Below are 17,315 nucleotides of genomic sequence, written 5' to 3'. Positions count from 1 at the left end.
AGACCTCTCTCATCTGTGGGGTCAGAGGAATGGAATTCCCTTCCACAGATCAGGGAGCACCAGCAGAGCTCTGTCAATATTACACTGTCAATAGCCCACTACTGTGCCTTCAATCCCTGTCTCTCAAGCCTCCTTCCATATACATGAGGTAATTTAGCTGTTAGAGCTGTGTTTGTCACTGACCCTTCAGCCCTCCCATGTTGCACAGCTCTGCAGCATACAGGTGATGCTGAACCTCTTATGTTAGTTCTCTGTGGCATCCCTTTTGCACAGCTGAATAACACCAAGACAGTACAGAGAATATCTTTGACTTTGAGTGGACCAGAATGATAAGATAAATAAAGATTCTTGTTTTTAGGTATATTGGGTCTTCTCTTTTTCCATGGGTAGCTTTAAGCCACGTACAGTCAAGAGGGCACAGGAGAATACACATAAGTTACCAATGGCAGCTACTTGCTGATTCTCACACAGTGGAGTTGTGGGTATATCCTGTTGTATGAAAAATCTCTTCAGTCTCTAATACAAGACTGAGTTTCATTTTCTAAGGGGTATTTATTAATTATTTGTGAAATGTTTGCCTTTGGGCCATACTTCTCAATATCAGCAGGGAGGCCCAGAATCTGGAGATGAACATTTTTCAGAAATGTTTATGTTCTCCAGAAAGTAGAATCACAGATGTTTTAGGGGCTAGAGTTCATTAACTGAATGCTTATTTCAACTTCACTAACTGAGTCATGTACCATTTTCCCATCATGTACCAATTTTCTTTCTATATTTTCCTTTTACCACCCCCTTTCTTCCCTCCATTTCACAATGATGTGGTGCAAATGGCTCAGTATTTTGGTTCAAAGGTGGATTCTGCTGGAAGGAAAATTAAGAAGACATCTATGTTAATGATTCTGTGATTCTGAGCAGATCAGTAGTGACTACAGGACTCTGGGAATAAGGGTGAAACAGTCAGCGGTGCAGGGTTGTTTTTGTCCTTTCTGCCAGTTGAGGGTAAGGAACTAAGCAGAGACAGATGCAACATGGAGATGAATGCATGGCTGCCTAGATGGTGTTGAGAGAAGGGCATTGGCTTCTTTGAGCCTGGGATGCCATTCCATCAAGGAGGACTGCTGGGAAATGATGGAGGTCCACCTGATGAAGAAGGGGAACGACACCTTCGGACACTAACTCTCCAAGTGAGGAGGGCTTTAAACTAAGTTCAAAGGGGGCAGGTTACAAAAGTCCACAGGTAAGTATAAAAAATGGTGACCTTGACAGAGGGCTGGAAGTTTTGGGGAAAGTGGAAAATTACAATAGGGTCATAGGATTCTATACACAAAAGGGGACTAAACAGAAAGAACTGAAAGTCTTCGTACACAAGGAAAATTATGACCAGAGACTTGGTGGGATAAATCTCATGACTGGAATATGGTTGTAGAGGGGAAAAGCTTGTCCAGGAAGGACAGCCAGGGAAAATAGGAAGGAGTATAAGCTGCATTGTATATCAAGAACGTATACACTTGTTCCAATGTCTAAAAGGAGGTGAGAGGCAGACCAGTCCAAAGTGTCTGGGTGAAGATAAAAGGGGGGTGGGGGAAATATGGGCAAAATGGTGGTAGAGGGTCTAATATAGACCATGAAATCAGGAGGATGAGGTGGATGAAGCATTTCTAGAACAAATAACAGAAATTTCCAAAACCCAAGACCTGATAAGTAATGGGGCACTTTAACTATCCAGATATCTGTTGGAAAAAGTAATATGTCAAAACACACATTGTCCAAAAAGTTCTTTGAATGTATTGAGGACAACGTCTTGTTTCAGAGTGTGCAAAAAGTAACCAAGGTCAGCCATTTTAGACTTGGATTCTAACTAGCAGGGAGGAATTGGTGGCAAATCTTAAAGAGGAAGGCAATTTGGGTGAAAGTGATCATGAAGCGATAGATGATGTGATTCTAAGGAAAAGGAGGAGTCAGAGCAGCAGAATAAAGACAATAGACTTTTAAAAAGCAGACTTTAACAAACTCTGAGAATGGTTAGGTAAGATTTCATGGAAGAAAATCTGAGGGAAGAAGGAGTTAGGAGAACTTGGCTGTTTCTCAAAGAGACAGTATTTAAGGCACAAGAGCAAACTATCCTGATGCAAAGGAAGGATTGGCAGATTAGTAAGAGGTCAGTATAGCTGCATCAGGTATTCTTTAATTATCTGAAAATCAAAAAGGAATCCTACAAAAAATGGAAATGTGGAAAAATTTCTAAAGAGGAGTACAAAAGAATAGCACAAGCATGTCGGGAGAAAATCTAAAAGACTAAGGGCTAGTCTACACTAGAAGTGCTATAACGGCGCAGCTACACCACTGTAACATGTCTTGCTTGTAACACTCCAGCTAATACATCCCAGAATGATGTTTGGTTTTTTTGCACCAGTATTACACTGTTGACTCATATTTAGCTTGTGGTCCACTATGATCCCTTTCTGCAGTACTGCTTCCTTGGCAGTCATTTCCCATTTTGTATGTGTGCAACTGATGGTTCCTTCCTAAGTGGAGTACTTTGCATTTGTCCTTATTGAATTCATCCTATTTACTTCAGACCATTTCTCCAGTTTGTCCAGATCAATTTTAATCCTATCCTCCAAAGCACTTGCAACCTCTCCTAGCTTGGTATCGTCCGCAAACTTTATAAGTGTATTCTCTATGCCATTATCTAAATCACTGATGAAGATATTGAATGGAACCGGACCCAGAACTGATCCCTGTGGGACACTACTTGACATGCCCTTCCAGCTTGACTGTGAACCACTGATAACTACTCTCCAGAAATGGTTTTCCAACCAGTTATGCACCCAACCTATAATAGTTCCATCTAGGTTGCATTTCTCTAGTTTGTTTATGAGAAGGTCACGTGAGACGGTATCAAAAGCTTTACTAAATTCAAGATATACCCCGTCTACTGCTTCCCCATCTATCCACAAGCCTTGCTACCCTGTCAAAGAAAGCTATCAGGTTGATTTGACATGATTTGTTCTTGACAAATCCATGCTGATTGTTACTTATCACCTTATTATCTTCTAGATGTTTGCAAATTGATTGTTTTATTATTTGCTCCATTATCTTTCTGGGTACAAAAGTTAAGCTGACTGGTCTGTAATTCCCTGTATTGTCCTTATTTCCCTTTTTATAGATTTGTACTGTATTTGCCCTTTTCCAGTCTTCTGGAATCTCTCCTGTTTTCCATGACTTTTCAAAGATATTTGCTAATGGCTCAGATATCACCTCAGTCAGCTCCTTGAGTATTCTAGGATGCATTTCATCAGGCTCTGGTGACTTGAAGACATCTAGCTTGTCTAACTCATTTTTAACTTGTTCTTTCCCTATTTTAGCCTCTGATCCTATCTCATTTTCACTGGCATTTGCTATGTTAGATGTCCAATCACCACCAACCTCCTTGGTGAAAACCAAAACAAAAGTCATTATGCACCTCTGCCATTTGCACATTTTCTGTTATTGTTTTTTCCCCCTCATTGAGTAACAAGACTACCCTGACCTTAGTCTTCCTCTTGCTTCTAATGTATTTATAGAATATTTTCTTGTTACCCTTTATGTCTCTAGATAGTTTGATCTTGTTTTGTGCCTTGACTTTTCTAATTTTGTCCCTACATACTTGTGTTATTTGTTTATATTCATCCTTTGTAATTTGATCTAGTTTTCACTTTTTGTAGGACTCTTTTTTGAGTTTCAGATCATTGACAATCTCCTGGTTGAGCCAGGGTGGTCTCTTGACATACTTTCTATCTTTCCTATGCAGTGGGATAGTTTGCTTGTGTGCCCTTAATAAGGTCTTTTTGAAAAACTGCCAACTGTCTTCAATTGTTTTTCCCCTTAGACTTGCTTTCCACGGGATCTTACCTACCAACTCCCTGAGTTTTCTAAAGTCCACCTTCTTAAAATCCATTGTCTTTATTTTGCAGTTTTCCCTCCTACCATTCCTTAAAATCATGAACTCTACCATTTTATAATCACTTTTACCCAGGCTACCTTCCACTTTCAAAATCTCAACCAGTTGCTCCCTATTTGTCAAAATCAAATCTAGAACAGCCTCTCCCCAGTAGCTTTCTCCACTTTCTAAAATAAAATTGTCTCCAATACATTCCAAGAATTTGTTGGATAATCTGTGCCAGCTGTATTGTTTTTTCAACAGATGTCTGAGTAGTTGATGTCCCTCATTACCACCAAGTCCTGTGGTTTGGATGATTTTGTAAGTTGCTTAAAAAAGCCTCATCCACCTCTTCTTCCTTGTTAGGTGGTCTATACTAGACCCCTACCAGGACATCACCCTTGTTTTTTACCCCTTTTATCCTTACCCAGAGACTTTCAACAAGTCTGTCTCCTATTTCCATCTCAACCTCCGTGCAAGTATATACATTTTAATATACAAGGCAACCTCCTTCTTATTTTCCCTACCTGTCCTTCCTGAGCAATACCAATTGCTCTTCCTTTCTATACCAATATTCCAGTCATGGATATTATCCCACCAAGTCTCTGTGATGCTAACTATGTCATAGTTGAGTTTATTTACTAGCATTTTGAGTTCTTCCTGCTTATTCCCCATATTTCTTGCATTAGTATACAGACATTTAAGATACTGATTTGATTTCGCCCCTGCCCCTACAGTTCTAGCTTGTCTCTCCTTTATCCCTCCTACAACAGCCCATAAACCCCTCAAATTCTGACCCTTCTCTCAGGTCTCCATGTTTTCGACTTACCTGTGGGCTTTGGTCACCTGCTCCTTTTGAACCTAGTTTAAAGCCCTCCTCATGAGGTTAGCCAGTCTGTATCCAAATATGCTCTTCCCCCTCCTTGATAGGTGGACCCCATCTCTGCTTAGCAGTCTTTCTTCCTTGGATAGCATCCTGTGATCAAAGAAGCCGAAGACCTCCTGGCATTCACCTCCAGGATGCATCTGTGTCTGCCTGGGCCCCTACCCTTGACCAGAAGGATGAAGAGAACACCACCTGCACTACCAACTCCTTCACCCTTACACCCAGACTACACACTGTAGTCACTTCTGATCTGATCTCATCTGAGGGTTATACCTTGCAGTATCATTAGTGCCCACATGGATGAGTAGCATGGGGTAGTAGTCAGAGGCACGGATGATCCTTGACAATTCCTCCATAACATCTTGGATACAGGCCCCTGGCAAGCAGCACACCCCCAGGATGCCAGGGCAGGGCGACAGATGGGTGCCTCCGTCCCCCTCAGAAGAGAGTCACCAACCACCACTACTTTACGTTTCCTCCTGGGAGTGGTGGCTGTGATCCTCCCAGCCTTGGAGTTACATGGCTTCTCCTCCTCCACCTTCGGGGGTGATTCCTCATCACTCACTGCCAGGGCAGCATAACGGTTTTCCATCACCATGGTGGGTGGGTTGGGAGTAGGGGTGGAGCATTGCCTGCTGCCAGAAGTAACCAGTAGCCAGTGTCCTCCCTGTGACAGAGCCTTATCCTCTTCCTCCGGTGGCATGACAGCAATCCTCTGTAGCTGGATAGCATCCTCAGCCTTGGAAGTCTCCACATGAATATTGTCAATGAATTCCTTGTGTGCACAGATGCTCCTCAGCCTAGCCACCTCCTCCTGTAGCTCTCCCACCTGCTTCCTGAGAGATTCCACCAGCAGGCACCTTTCACACCTTTCACAGCCTGGCTTTCTGAGAGTGGGAAATGCAGGCCACAGTCTCCGCAAATCCACACCAGGATCTGGGTAGAGGCATCTGTGGTTAGGCTGTCTGTCTGGAGACAGGAGCAGTGTTGGCACTGGCAATGCGTCCCTTCCTAACCATAGCAATTCTAGTATGACTCCCTCCCACAAAATCCCTCTCAAACTCCCCTGTTTGCGGTCCCCTGTTTGCTAGCTCCCCTTGGTCGCTTAGCCTCTGGCTTTTAAGGCCTTCTCTCCGAGGTCAGCCCTACCCCGTCGTTAATCACACAGGGGAGGGTGATCACAAGGCTGCTTGAGGCTGATCAAAGATGATCCAGGATGATCCAGGGAACAAAGGCTCAAACAATCCCCAGACACACAATCTCAACCAGCTCTAATCATAAACAGCATCAAGAATAATTTTTTTCCACAATATTTCATTTCCAGTTCTGACTGAAATCAGGAGGTTCAGAGAGATGCAATCTTTTTTTAAGCCTCAAAAAAAAAAAAAAGGGTAGTCGAATTCAGTTTGAATTTTGGATGAACATTTGTGTAGGTCCCTATTGTATCCAAACCAGTTCACTCCCTCCCTAATTAAAATATTTTACAATGGCAAGATAATAAAAATGAAAAATCTAGATTTTTCAAGATTACAGATGAATCCCAAAGGTCAGGTGCACTCCAGGGATGAGACATGGGTGGCACTAAGACTGCCTAGTTTTTGCACAATAGGTGTAAAATATGTACTAAGTAAAATCTACCTGTTGGAAGGTTTATGTCAGGTTAATATTAATATGAAATATTTTAACAACAAATTTGTATGTATAGATTTTGGTGCCTAATTTTTGGCACCCAAGTCTGAATATTTTGGCCTAAATCTTCAAAAAGTAGGCTCAATCTGAGGAGGGAATCTTAAAGTTAGTTATATCATATTGCATCCTACATTGTCTGTGTACTGGATTTTAATCCTCAGATATTTCAGGGGGTCTGTGTCATGCTCTATTCACTGTGACCCATCATTGCTGCAATTCCCATACAAGAGCTATAGTCTTGGAAATGCCTGCATCCATGGAACTCCAGAGATAACATACTAAGTGGCAACATGTGACAGAACGGACGTTGCTAACATTTTTACTGTCATTTTTGTTGTATCTATTTAGTATCCAATTCTTTTACCTATAATGATGTTGACTAGCACATACTCACCCAAGTAGTCTTATTCAAGTCAATGGGATAATTCTTATCAGTAAGTACAGGGGACTGCAAAATAGTGCGGTCAGTGTGCAGTGTGCTCACTACCTTGTTGCTTCTGCAAAGCATGAGCAGGACTATAAAAGCTTTGAGGAATGTAGTCTCGCCTGCAAGTTCTGAGTTTCACAGGCAGTAGGTTTTCTAACAATGTGGGAATTAAACTATTTTAAATCCTTTTAGTCTGAAATTACTAGTCTTGGCAGCACACTCGCTATATCTAAAATCCAGGAACGCAACCAGTGCCGGCATCATGCATTCTTATTGTGTATATGTCTTCTTTCCTTCTCTCTTATTTGTGTTAAGTTTGTCTTTTTTTCTTCTTCCTGTCTCTCTATGTGTCCCCTTTCAGTGGGAACAGCAGCAAACCCAGATCTAAACCTGATCCCTAGTGTATCTCCTCTCGTGCCCTTCTAATGTGATTTTGCTTTCTGCTGCGTGGGTATTTGGGTCTACGTTCTTCACCCTTCCATTGTTGGAATCTCCTCTGTGTCTCATCTCTTTCCCAGCAGGTCCCCTGTCTTACACTAATGCCTTTCCACACAATTGTTTTGTCAGTTCCCCAAACCCTCTTTGGTAGATGCCTTCTTTCCCGCAGTGCTGTATTGCCTTCCTATCCCCTACTCCATTTCCTCGCTCATATTGGACCCTTCTTTCCTGATTACTATATCCATCCCCTTATCAGCTCTCTTGTTCCCAAGCATCTGCTTCCGGGTCCAATTTCACTGCTCCTCTTTCCTTTAGGGCCTCCTTTCACTCCTCTCTCTGTCAAGAATCTCCACTGGCTTCTCTCCCCAGTCTTCAGTACATCTGATCCCAGGGGAACTGGGACAGTCATCAGGGAGCGCAAGTTTAAAAGAGGAAGAACTGTTAAAAGTTAATTTGAACCCAGTAGTTAAGATAACCAGAGTTCTAACTAAACAATATATCCAGTCCTGGGCTCCGTACTCAGGGAAAATCCACACTGAAGTCAGTGGGAGTTTTGCTTGGGTAAGGAATTCAGGTGCTAAATCATCACCTGTATTTATTTAGGGTTAAAACCAGCATGTACAGACTAGAACTTCCTTTGTTATAGAAAGTTTTTACAAAACTATATAAAATCCTTTCTTTAGTAGACTGCTGTCTTTGCTCTAAATGAGACTAATGATAACATTTATATATATGTATATGTGTGTGTGCATATTTACATACTCATGGAGAAAAGAAGAGACTGTACAAATATGAATACATATTACATATGATCATTTTTGTTAATATGTTGATTATTCATGTAACACAATCTTTTACAATGAATAAGTGTACGGCACTTTAAAAATCATAGTGATAAAGAAAAGACTGTAGACTTTGTTTTTATGCCATATAGTTTTCCCTGTATCACATAAGTGGCCTCAGAAATGCTCATCTAACAGAATCAAGTGTTTGAAATTGTTAGTATAAACAAAGGATCTTTTTAAATACCAGATTTGCATATCATCACAATACCTTAGAATGAAAACTAAGTTCAAGATGTCTATTGAAATTTACCCAAGTGAAAACTCTTTGAATAGAACATGCAGTACATCAGTTCCAAACAATGGGCTAAGAACAAAATAATGAGCTAGCATTTTTATAATTAATTTCTTAAGTGCGTTCATGAATATGAGGAAAGAATAATTGATCTGAAAATCCCATCATCAACTTGTTAGATATCTATAAATCTTAAGATTGCTATTGCTGCTAAGTGTTGAATACTCAGAAGTGCAATTATTAAAGTTTTACATTAAAGGTAGAACTGAGTGAAATTGATGAAAAATGTCACATTTGTGCAAAATTTTTTTCCAGTACATTTTGCATGATTTTGAATCCCTCAAATATTGTTTTACATAACATTTTGGAAGATTGTAAATTATTCATAATGAATCATGCAAAACTTGAAAGAAACAGCTTCACAGAAAAAAATGAACTTTAAAAAACTTCTGGATGAAGAGGAGGTGATGCCTCACAAAAGCCAAATTATCTAGAGGAATAAGCAAAGGCTTGAGTGTCAGGAGGGTCCTCCTAAGTTCTAGTCTGTCTTCTGCCACTGACTGGTCTTAATAAATACTATGTACATGTATAGCGCTTTGCAAACATTATTTAAGTAGATGTCACAGAATCCGCTGGAGTAGGTAAATATAAATTCTCTAGCTTTACCGATGATAAAACTAAGTCTAAGTTATGTATCCATGTTCAGACAGCAAGTCAGCATCAGAACCACCATTAGAACCTTTGTTTTTAGATTCCAAACCTGGAGACCCAGTCCCATTCATTAGGGCATACATTTTCAAAAAGTGACTGGTCATTTGGGGTGTCTCAATTTTTGGGTGCCCAACTTGAAACACATTAAAAGAACTTGATTTTCAAATGGCAGGTTCACAGCACTTCTGCAAATCAGGCTTCTTTAAGGTATCTAAAATAAAGTAAGGTACCACAAATCACTCGTCGCTCTGAAAGATAGGCTATGTCTTTCACTAGCACTTTTGTCAGTCAGGGGTGTGAAAAAAACACACCCCTGACCAATATAAGTTTCTCTGACAAAAGTACCGGTGTGGACAGTGCCGCTCGTAGTGGTGATTTAATTATGCCGGCAGGAGAGCTCTCTCCCGCCAGCACAGAGCAGCTACACAGGACACCTTACAGCAATGCAGGTGCCGCTGTAAGGTCTCTAGTGTAGACAGAGTCTTAGTCCTTAACTACAGTGCTTGTCCCCAAATCCCATCCAGTCAAGTCACTTAACTGTAGCAAGTGACTTCTGAAATTTGCAGTGAAAAAAAATCACGGTTCACCATTTCAACAATCCATGTGTGCCTATAATTCTGCAGAAATTTTACATAATCCCGCCAAACTTTATTAAGCACATGTGCAAATGTGTAGATTTCTTGAATGTCTGCTGGTTCCTTATCTTTATGTCTTTTACTGTGATGTTGTAGAGCTTGGATCATATGGAAAGCTAAAATATTATGACACAATGACTGAAGAAGGTAAGAAATATTTTAGAATTGTTTGTATTCGCTTTCTGTAAGTCTTTTTTAGTGCCTTTGGCGTGTTTGCTTTTTCTTTTTTTTCTTCCTTCTTTTTGGGGATTATTTATCTCCTCTTTTTGCATGATCTCACTGACAGTGTGATCTGTCATCATTCTTTTTCATATTTTTGTCATTTGCATTTGCAGTTTTGTTTCTTTCAGATAAAGACATACAACAGATAATGTTTTCACTAAAGTAAATAATACATATATACTAGTAAGTATATACTAATATATAATGTATACTTATATGTATATCTTTTATACTGTGGTTTTGACATAACACATTCAATAAGATATGTTCATTTATGGATGACCTAACCACAAAGTCTGAGAAGAATTATTTAATGGCCTCACTTTTCTGAATTATTCAACAGCTATGAGTTAACCTGATTTTTTAAAATGCCCCCCAGTTTTTCTGGCATAATTTTGAGGGCATAGTTAACTTCAACACAGATGTTAGCATTAGATCCCAATCCTGCCAACATTTATAAGTAGGAAGTACTTAGGGCCTAGCCAATGCCCAGTGAAACCAATGGGAGTCTTGCGATTAACTTAGAAGGTCAGTGCTTATAGCCCTGACTCAGGAAAGCGTTTAGACACATGTTTAACTTTAATCACATGTTTAAGTTCTAGTGCAGCCAATGTTTCCTTAATTGGGATGTTTCCCTCAGTTGAGGGGTAAATGTTTGCAGAATCAGGGACCATTGTCTAACTACCTGATTGCATCTGCCAAATGGGTGGTTACAGTAGCATTTGGACTTGTAATTAATTGCACATTCAAAGTCAAAGATGAGCTTGAGGCTGCGTAAAAATCGGCCATGTGTTCATATTCATTTCTAATGCTGCATATGAGACAAATAGCTCAATTTTTTTTGTTAAAATGAGATATTTTCAGTATCTAAAATCAAGCTGAATTTTAGGATTTTTGAAGAGAAGCCTTCAAAACTTTTTGTTTCTTGTATATGCGTTAGTTCCTCAGAGAAATAAAACAAGTAGCATCTCATACCCAAAGGCCTGCTCCTGCAAGTCAATGAGTACTCTCAGTTTTCACAAGCTTCCCCTCCCATGCTGCAAGATGCTGGCCTCTTCCTTAGATGGGGCTGGCTGCTGACTCGCATGGAAGACCATGAGAGTTGAAGCTTTGCCGCACTTTGCATGGTTGTCCAGCTGGTACGCTTAGGGCTAGTCTACAGCTGTGTCTCTCATGGGTGTGAAAAATCCACATCCCTGAGAGATGTAGTTAAGCCAACTTAACCACCGATGTAGACAGTACTAGAATTCTTCTGTCTGCCTAGCAACTGCCTCTCAGAGAGGTGGATTACATTGAAGTGCTGCACCTACACATTTTAAGTATAGACATAGCCTAATACAATGTGTTGTATGAATTCAAGCTGCTTTATTCCTATTTTGTCAGAATAGCATAGACTTCATATGAAATAAAATAATGTGCTACGTTAGCCGAGTTACAAGCTGCCATTAGCAACATAAGGATTTGCCCAACAGGATCAAAACGTTGTACCATCTAGTCTGATATCCTGCCTCTGCTGGTATCTCAGATGTACCTGAATGTGAAATAAGGAGAGAGGAATTTCATTTCCTACCTTGTGGCAGTCAACTTTATGGCCTGGAGCATAAGATCGGACTATCCTTATCTTGCATGACTATAAATGTTAGCTTATTAATGATCAGTACATTACCCGGCCATAGTATTTGACTTTCTGACAGCCCCTCTTCCCTGCCGCCTCCACCAGCGAATAAAATGCTTGAAAAAAGTTGCTGATTTCAAATATAATTATACAGTGGAACTGTACTAATCAAAAGCTGTCACACAGCTCTATATAGCCTTTTTCAAATTAAAATATTTTGATTCAGAAATGCCACTGTGGTGCATCATGTCCCCATTCTCCTCTAGAGGCTGGGCTCTCTAATCAAACTACATCTCCTATGATGTACCATGGTCCCCCTCTTGGTGAGTAGACTCAGTGCATCATGTGAGATAAAATCTAGCTGTGGAGCCTGGCCCATAGAGAACTCCTGGGAGTTTCCATTTCCAGAATAATATATTATGGGGGTTGATTTTTCTTTTCAGACTTTTTGATTTTTGGGTGTTTGGTTTTTCAACAAAAAATTGAGAACCCAATTTTTCATTGAAAAATAGGTTAGACAGAAACAGAAAAAGCATGGCACCCTGGGCTCATTACTGACCTAGAACAATCAAATAGCATTTGCTATTGAAAGCATAATTCTCCGCTTTAGGCTAGTAAGAATGCTGTATATATTTCTCTCAGAAAATGACTAAGCTACAATGCTTCACGAATTTATCACCTTCAGACTGATGTCATGCTCTGTAACTGGCCCTAGGTAAGAAATTAAAGAAGAAACTGTGGCCCCAGGCGGCATGTGAACCACCTGGGCCACGGGGGAAGAGTAGAAAGTAAGCGGGAGCCTCAGGACAGAGCTTGGGCGGGGCCACCCCTGGCTCTTTGGGGAGGCTTAACTTCCCCCCGGCCTGCGATACCTGCCACCTATGACTATTACTGAATATGGCAGCTTGGTTCCTATGAAGGATGAGTCAAAGACAACCTATTATTCTTCACAATTTACGCTGCCTCCCCATTCAGGTTTCTGATTTACAAAGCCCTAAATGGAATCTGTCCATGTTCTCAAAGACTGCCTCTCCTTCCAAGACTTCCTATGCCCACTGTGATCATCTGTACTACACTTAGCAGAGCCTGGGTATATATTCAATGAAGGTGGAGGTCAAACCTTCTCAACAGCAGATCCAAGGCTCTGGAATATCCTCCCAAAAGATATTGAGAAAAATCCTTCCCTCTATATCTCCAGATCATACAGTAGAACCTACTTCTTCACTATACCATGCCTCAAAGAAGCAGAAGAATATTAAACAATTCTTCTAAGCTTAATGGTACCTGATTCTTTTTGAACATTTAACTTCATTTGTAGAAGAATCAGGATAACTTAATTGTGACTGGGACATTCATAAGTCTCCTCTCCACCTTCATGAAGTTAGATACCATAACAGAAATTACCTAGCTTGTACTCTAGATAGACTGGGAAGGTAATATTTGTTCTATTGAGACCAAACTGCACGCATCTGTGTTATGCAGTGCTCCAACAGACAGAGCAAAAGAAAAATTCCACTGCCAACTATAGCTGCATGTTGTCAGAGTGATCTTATGTCATAGCCGTAAAATATCATGTGTCTCTTAATGTTTAGAAAAATCTAAGTCAATATGTACAGCACTGTAGTATGTGCAAGTTAGCTTAAGCTAACTATATGATGATTGACTGAAAAGTATTTAATGTTACAACTTTACTTCCTGTAACACAGCCATCTTGAAATCACAACTGTGAATTTCAAACTGCCGGCCTATTTATGTTATTTTTGCATTGAACTGCAGTTCTTTCTAATGCTTTCTTTCCAATGTTGGACCATACTGCTTTCATATTTCTGGATTTGTTAAATACTGACTCTCATTGGATAGAAGTGACTTGTATGAATTGAAAATGTTATTTGCTGTACATTTTGAAGTTCTTCCCTTTATAACAATGAAATTGTTTACAACAGCACTGAAATTAGTGGAGATATTCGAGTTTTCCACTGTTCTAATTGAGAGCAGAATCTACTGCCAAATGAGTATAAATCATTATTACAATAACATAAATGGATATACATTCCCTCCCTCCTCTCACTCCCTCACACACACACACACACACACACACATGCACACTTGATTAAATGATCTGTCCATTTCAAAATTAATCTTGTACTTTTGTATAAGAGAGAGTTCTGTTATCTCTTTATCTGGAAGAACTTTCCCATTTTAATGTCGTGACAACTGATCCACACTGATGCTTCTATGCTGCAGAGGAATGCATTGATCTTCCTTTGTAATGTTATATTGGAATATATACATTTCAAAGTGTTGTGCAAGTTACATGGACCATCACATATCAACTACATTGAGGCAGCAGTGAAACTATTAAGTCACTTCCTATCCTTCCTTTTTAGTATTTTTTCTTCAAGCTGGAAGGAAAAGTAATATGGATGAATCCTGGCTATTGTCTAGACTGGTCATATCTGAATGGTAATACTAGAAGAGCAGAGCAATTTAAATACTTTCCTCAGGTACCAGTTCAGAAAAACTGTGCCCTCAGTTACATCCATCTAACCCAACTGATTTCAATGAAGGCAGAAATTTTGGGGACCAGTGAAGATCAGCAGGCAAGAACCCAAATCTAATATTATATCTGAAACCACAACTTCTGCATGGCTACTCAATGTACTATTGTCTCATTGCTATGCCATCACTATGATCCTTTAAAAATTAGAAGATAATTTTGTAAAGATTATTTTAACATTTAAACTCCACTAGCCTTTAGTAATTTTCATGACATCTGGCAGAGCATATTCCTGCCTTTTTCTTCCTCATGACCCCATTTCCAGATCCAGAGAGCATATCTACACTTGATAGCGATTCTGTTTCCTAACTAGGTAGCAGAATATGACAGGGAGTCTTGCCCAGAATATCTGATTCCCCTCTCTTATGTCTCTCTTACATCTAAGGCTATGTCTACACTACAGATGTCTGTCAGCATAGTTATGGTAGTCAGGGATGTAAATAGATGTAATCCCTGTGTCATAAATATAAGGGGAAGGGTAAACCCCTTTGAAATTCCTCCTGGCCAGGGGAAAGCTCCTCTCACCTGTAAAGGGTTAAGAAGCTAAAGGTAACCTCGCTGGCACCTGACCAAAATGACCAATGAGGAGACAAGATACTTTCAAAAGCTGGGAGGAGGGAGAGAAACAAAGGGTCTGTGTCTGTCTGCATGCTGCTTTTGCCAGGGACAGAACAGGAATGGAGTCTTAGAACTTTTAGTAAGTAATCTAGCTAGGTATGTGTTAGATTATGATTTCTTTAAATGGCTGAGAAAAGAATTGTGCTGAATAGAATAACTATTTCTGTCTGTGTATCTTTTTTGTAACTTAAGGTTTTGCCTAGAGGGGTTCTCTATGTTTTTGAATCTAATTACCCTGTAAGATATCTACCATCCTGATTTTACAGGGGGGATTTCTTTATTTCTATTTACTTCTATTTTCTATTAAAAGTCTTCTTGAAAAAAACTGAATGCTTTTTCATTGTTCTCAGATCCAAGGGTTTGGGTCTGTGGTCACCTATGCAAATTGGTGAGGCTTTTTACCAAACCTTGTCCAGGAAGTGGGGTGCAGGGTTTTGGGAAGTATTTTGGGGGGAAGGACGCATCCAAACAGCTCTTCCCCAGTAACCAGTATTAGTTTGGTGGTGGTAGCGGCCATTCCAAGGACAACGGGTGGAATACTTTGTACCTTGGGGAAGTTTTGACCTAAGCTGGTAAAGATAAGCTTAGGAGGTTTTTCATGCAGGTCCCCACATCTGTACCCTAGAGTTCAGAGTGGGGGAGGAACCTTGACATGGTGGCATAGTGGTGGGATTAACCTGAAATCATTTTGAGATCCAGTTGAGATTTTTTGAACTAGAAATACAGATTTTAAAAAGGAATTTTTTTTTCCTGTGGCTTTGAAGCAGCTTTGAAACTGAAAGCAGCTTGGGTTTTCCCTGCTTTGTGGCCAAGCAGAGACAAAAGGGGATTATCTTTGTGAATTGCAGGTTTTCTTTGCCTGGAGGCAGGGTACTTAACTCCTGCAGGGAAATTCACAGTCTTCCAACCCAGAGTTTTTTTTTTTTTCTTTTCTTCCAAAAAGTAAATAGGGGGTGTGTGCTCTACCCATTTGCCTGGAGACAAAAATGGCAGGGTGTTTTTTTTAGGATTTTGATTTTTTTGTTTTACAAGGAGCACAGGTTTGAAAGGGAATTTTTTTTTCTTTGGGCTGGGTAAGCAGGTTTCCAAGTAGTTGGAGGTTTTTTGCTTTAATTTGGGCCCAGAGCAGAGACAAGGGAATTGTCTTTTTCTGTAGGCTGACAATCACTATCAGAGAATAGGTATTCTATTCCAGCACAGCAAAATTTTACAGCCAAGTTTTGTTTGTTTATTTCTAAACCTCGGGTGTAAAGTTAGTTAAAAACAGAGAGGTTAGAATGGCAAAATCCGCGGCTCGACTACAGCTCGAATTAGCCAAATTTCAGGCTGAGGAAAGACAAAGGGAACATGAAAGACAGATAGAACTCATGCAGCTGAAGAAGGAACAAGAAAGGGAGGAAGAACAACACCAAGCGGCTGCTCACAGGAGAGCTATGGAAGCGAGGGACAAAGAACTGGAGGAGAAGGAAAAAGAGAGGAAGTATGTGGAGGAGATGGAGAAGATAAAGGCTCAGCAGAATATCCCAACAAACCCTAGTAATCCTTCTCCAAGTACCACTTCCCATCCCAGAAAGTTCCCCACCTACAAGGCAGGCGATGATACTGAGGCCTTCCTAGAAAACTTCGAAAGGGCCTGCCTTGGGTACAACATCTCTACTGACCAATACATGGTAGAGCTGAGGCCGCAGCTCAGTGGACCCTTAGCTGAGGTGGCAGCTGAAATGCCTAAAGAACACATGAACAAGTATGAACTGTTTAAATCCAAGGCGAGAGTCAGAATGGGGATAACACCCGAGCAGTCTCGTCGGAGGTTCAGAGCCCTAAGGTGGAAACCAGACATGTCATTTACCCGACATGCCTACCACATTGTGAAACATTGGGATGCCTGGATATCAGGAGCAAGTGTTGAATCTCCAGTAAATTTGCCCTTCCTAATGCAAATGGAACAATTCTTAGAGGGTGTTCCTGAGGAAATAGAAAGATACATCCTAGATGGGAAACCCAAAACTGTAATCGAGGCAGGAGAGATTGGAGCCAGATGGGTGGAGGTGGCAGAGAAGAAGAAAACTGGTCGCAGTTGGAGCGGAGACCAGAAGGGACCACCCCAGACCACACCCTATTACCGGGGGCCGCCCAAGGCCCCACCTACCTCCCAAAGAACCCTCCAGACCCCTTATCGTCCTGCCACCCCGTTCTCCAGCAACCCTCCTCGCCCCAGTGACCCGTCAGCTGGACGATGTTTTAAATGTAACGAGCTGGGGCATGTAAAGGCCAACTGCCCCAAGAACCCCAACAGATTACAGTTCATTGCACCGGAATCACACCAGAGGTCCACAGGCCCAGATACTTCCCAGATACCCTTGGAGCGGAGGGAAACTGTGAGTGTGGGCGGGAAGAAGGTCACCGCGTGGAGGGACACCGGAGCACAAGTGTCAGCTATCCATGCTTCCTTAGTGGACCCCAATTTAATCAACCCAGAGATCCAAGTGACGATTCAACCCTTCACGTCCAACTCTTT

General features: G+C 40.8%; 1 protein-coding gene across 2 annotated transcripts in view; it reads left to right on the top strand.

The window, feature by feature from the left end:
• The window catches only part of SLC24A2 (solute carrier family 24 member 2), a 172,934-nt gene that overhangs the window by 99,841 nt on the left and 55,778 nt on the right, over positions 1-17,315 (top strand). The window contains exon 4 of one of the 2 annotated variants that reach the window (XM_077816449.1): positions 9,882-9,932. The exons of the other annotated variant lie outside the window; for it this stretch is intronic. Coding sequence (XP_077672575.1) covers positions 9,882-9,932 — 51 coding nt within the window. The remainder of the gene's footprint in view (positions 1-9,881; positions 9,933-17,315) is intronic. 2 annotated transcript variants of the gene reach the window in all.

Source organism: Eretmochelys imbricata, chromosome 5, assembly GCF_965152235.1.
Source record: "Eretmochelys imbricata isolate rEreImb1 chromosome 5, rEreImb1.hap1, whole genome shotgun sequence".
Taxonomy (NCBI): domain Eukaryota; kingdom Metazoa; phylum Chordata; order Testudines; family Cheloniidae; genus Eretmochelys; species Eretmochelys imbricata.
The sequence above is the reverse complement of the archived record's forward strand: the minus strand, read 5'-3'. Positions and strand labels throughout refer to the sequence as shown.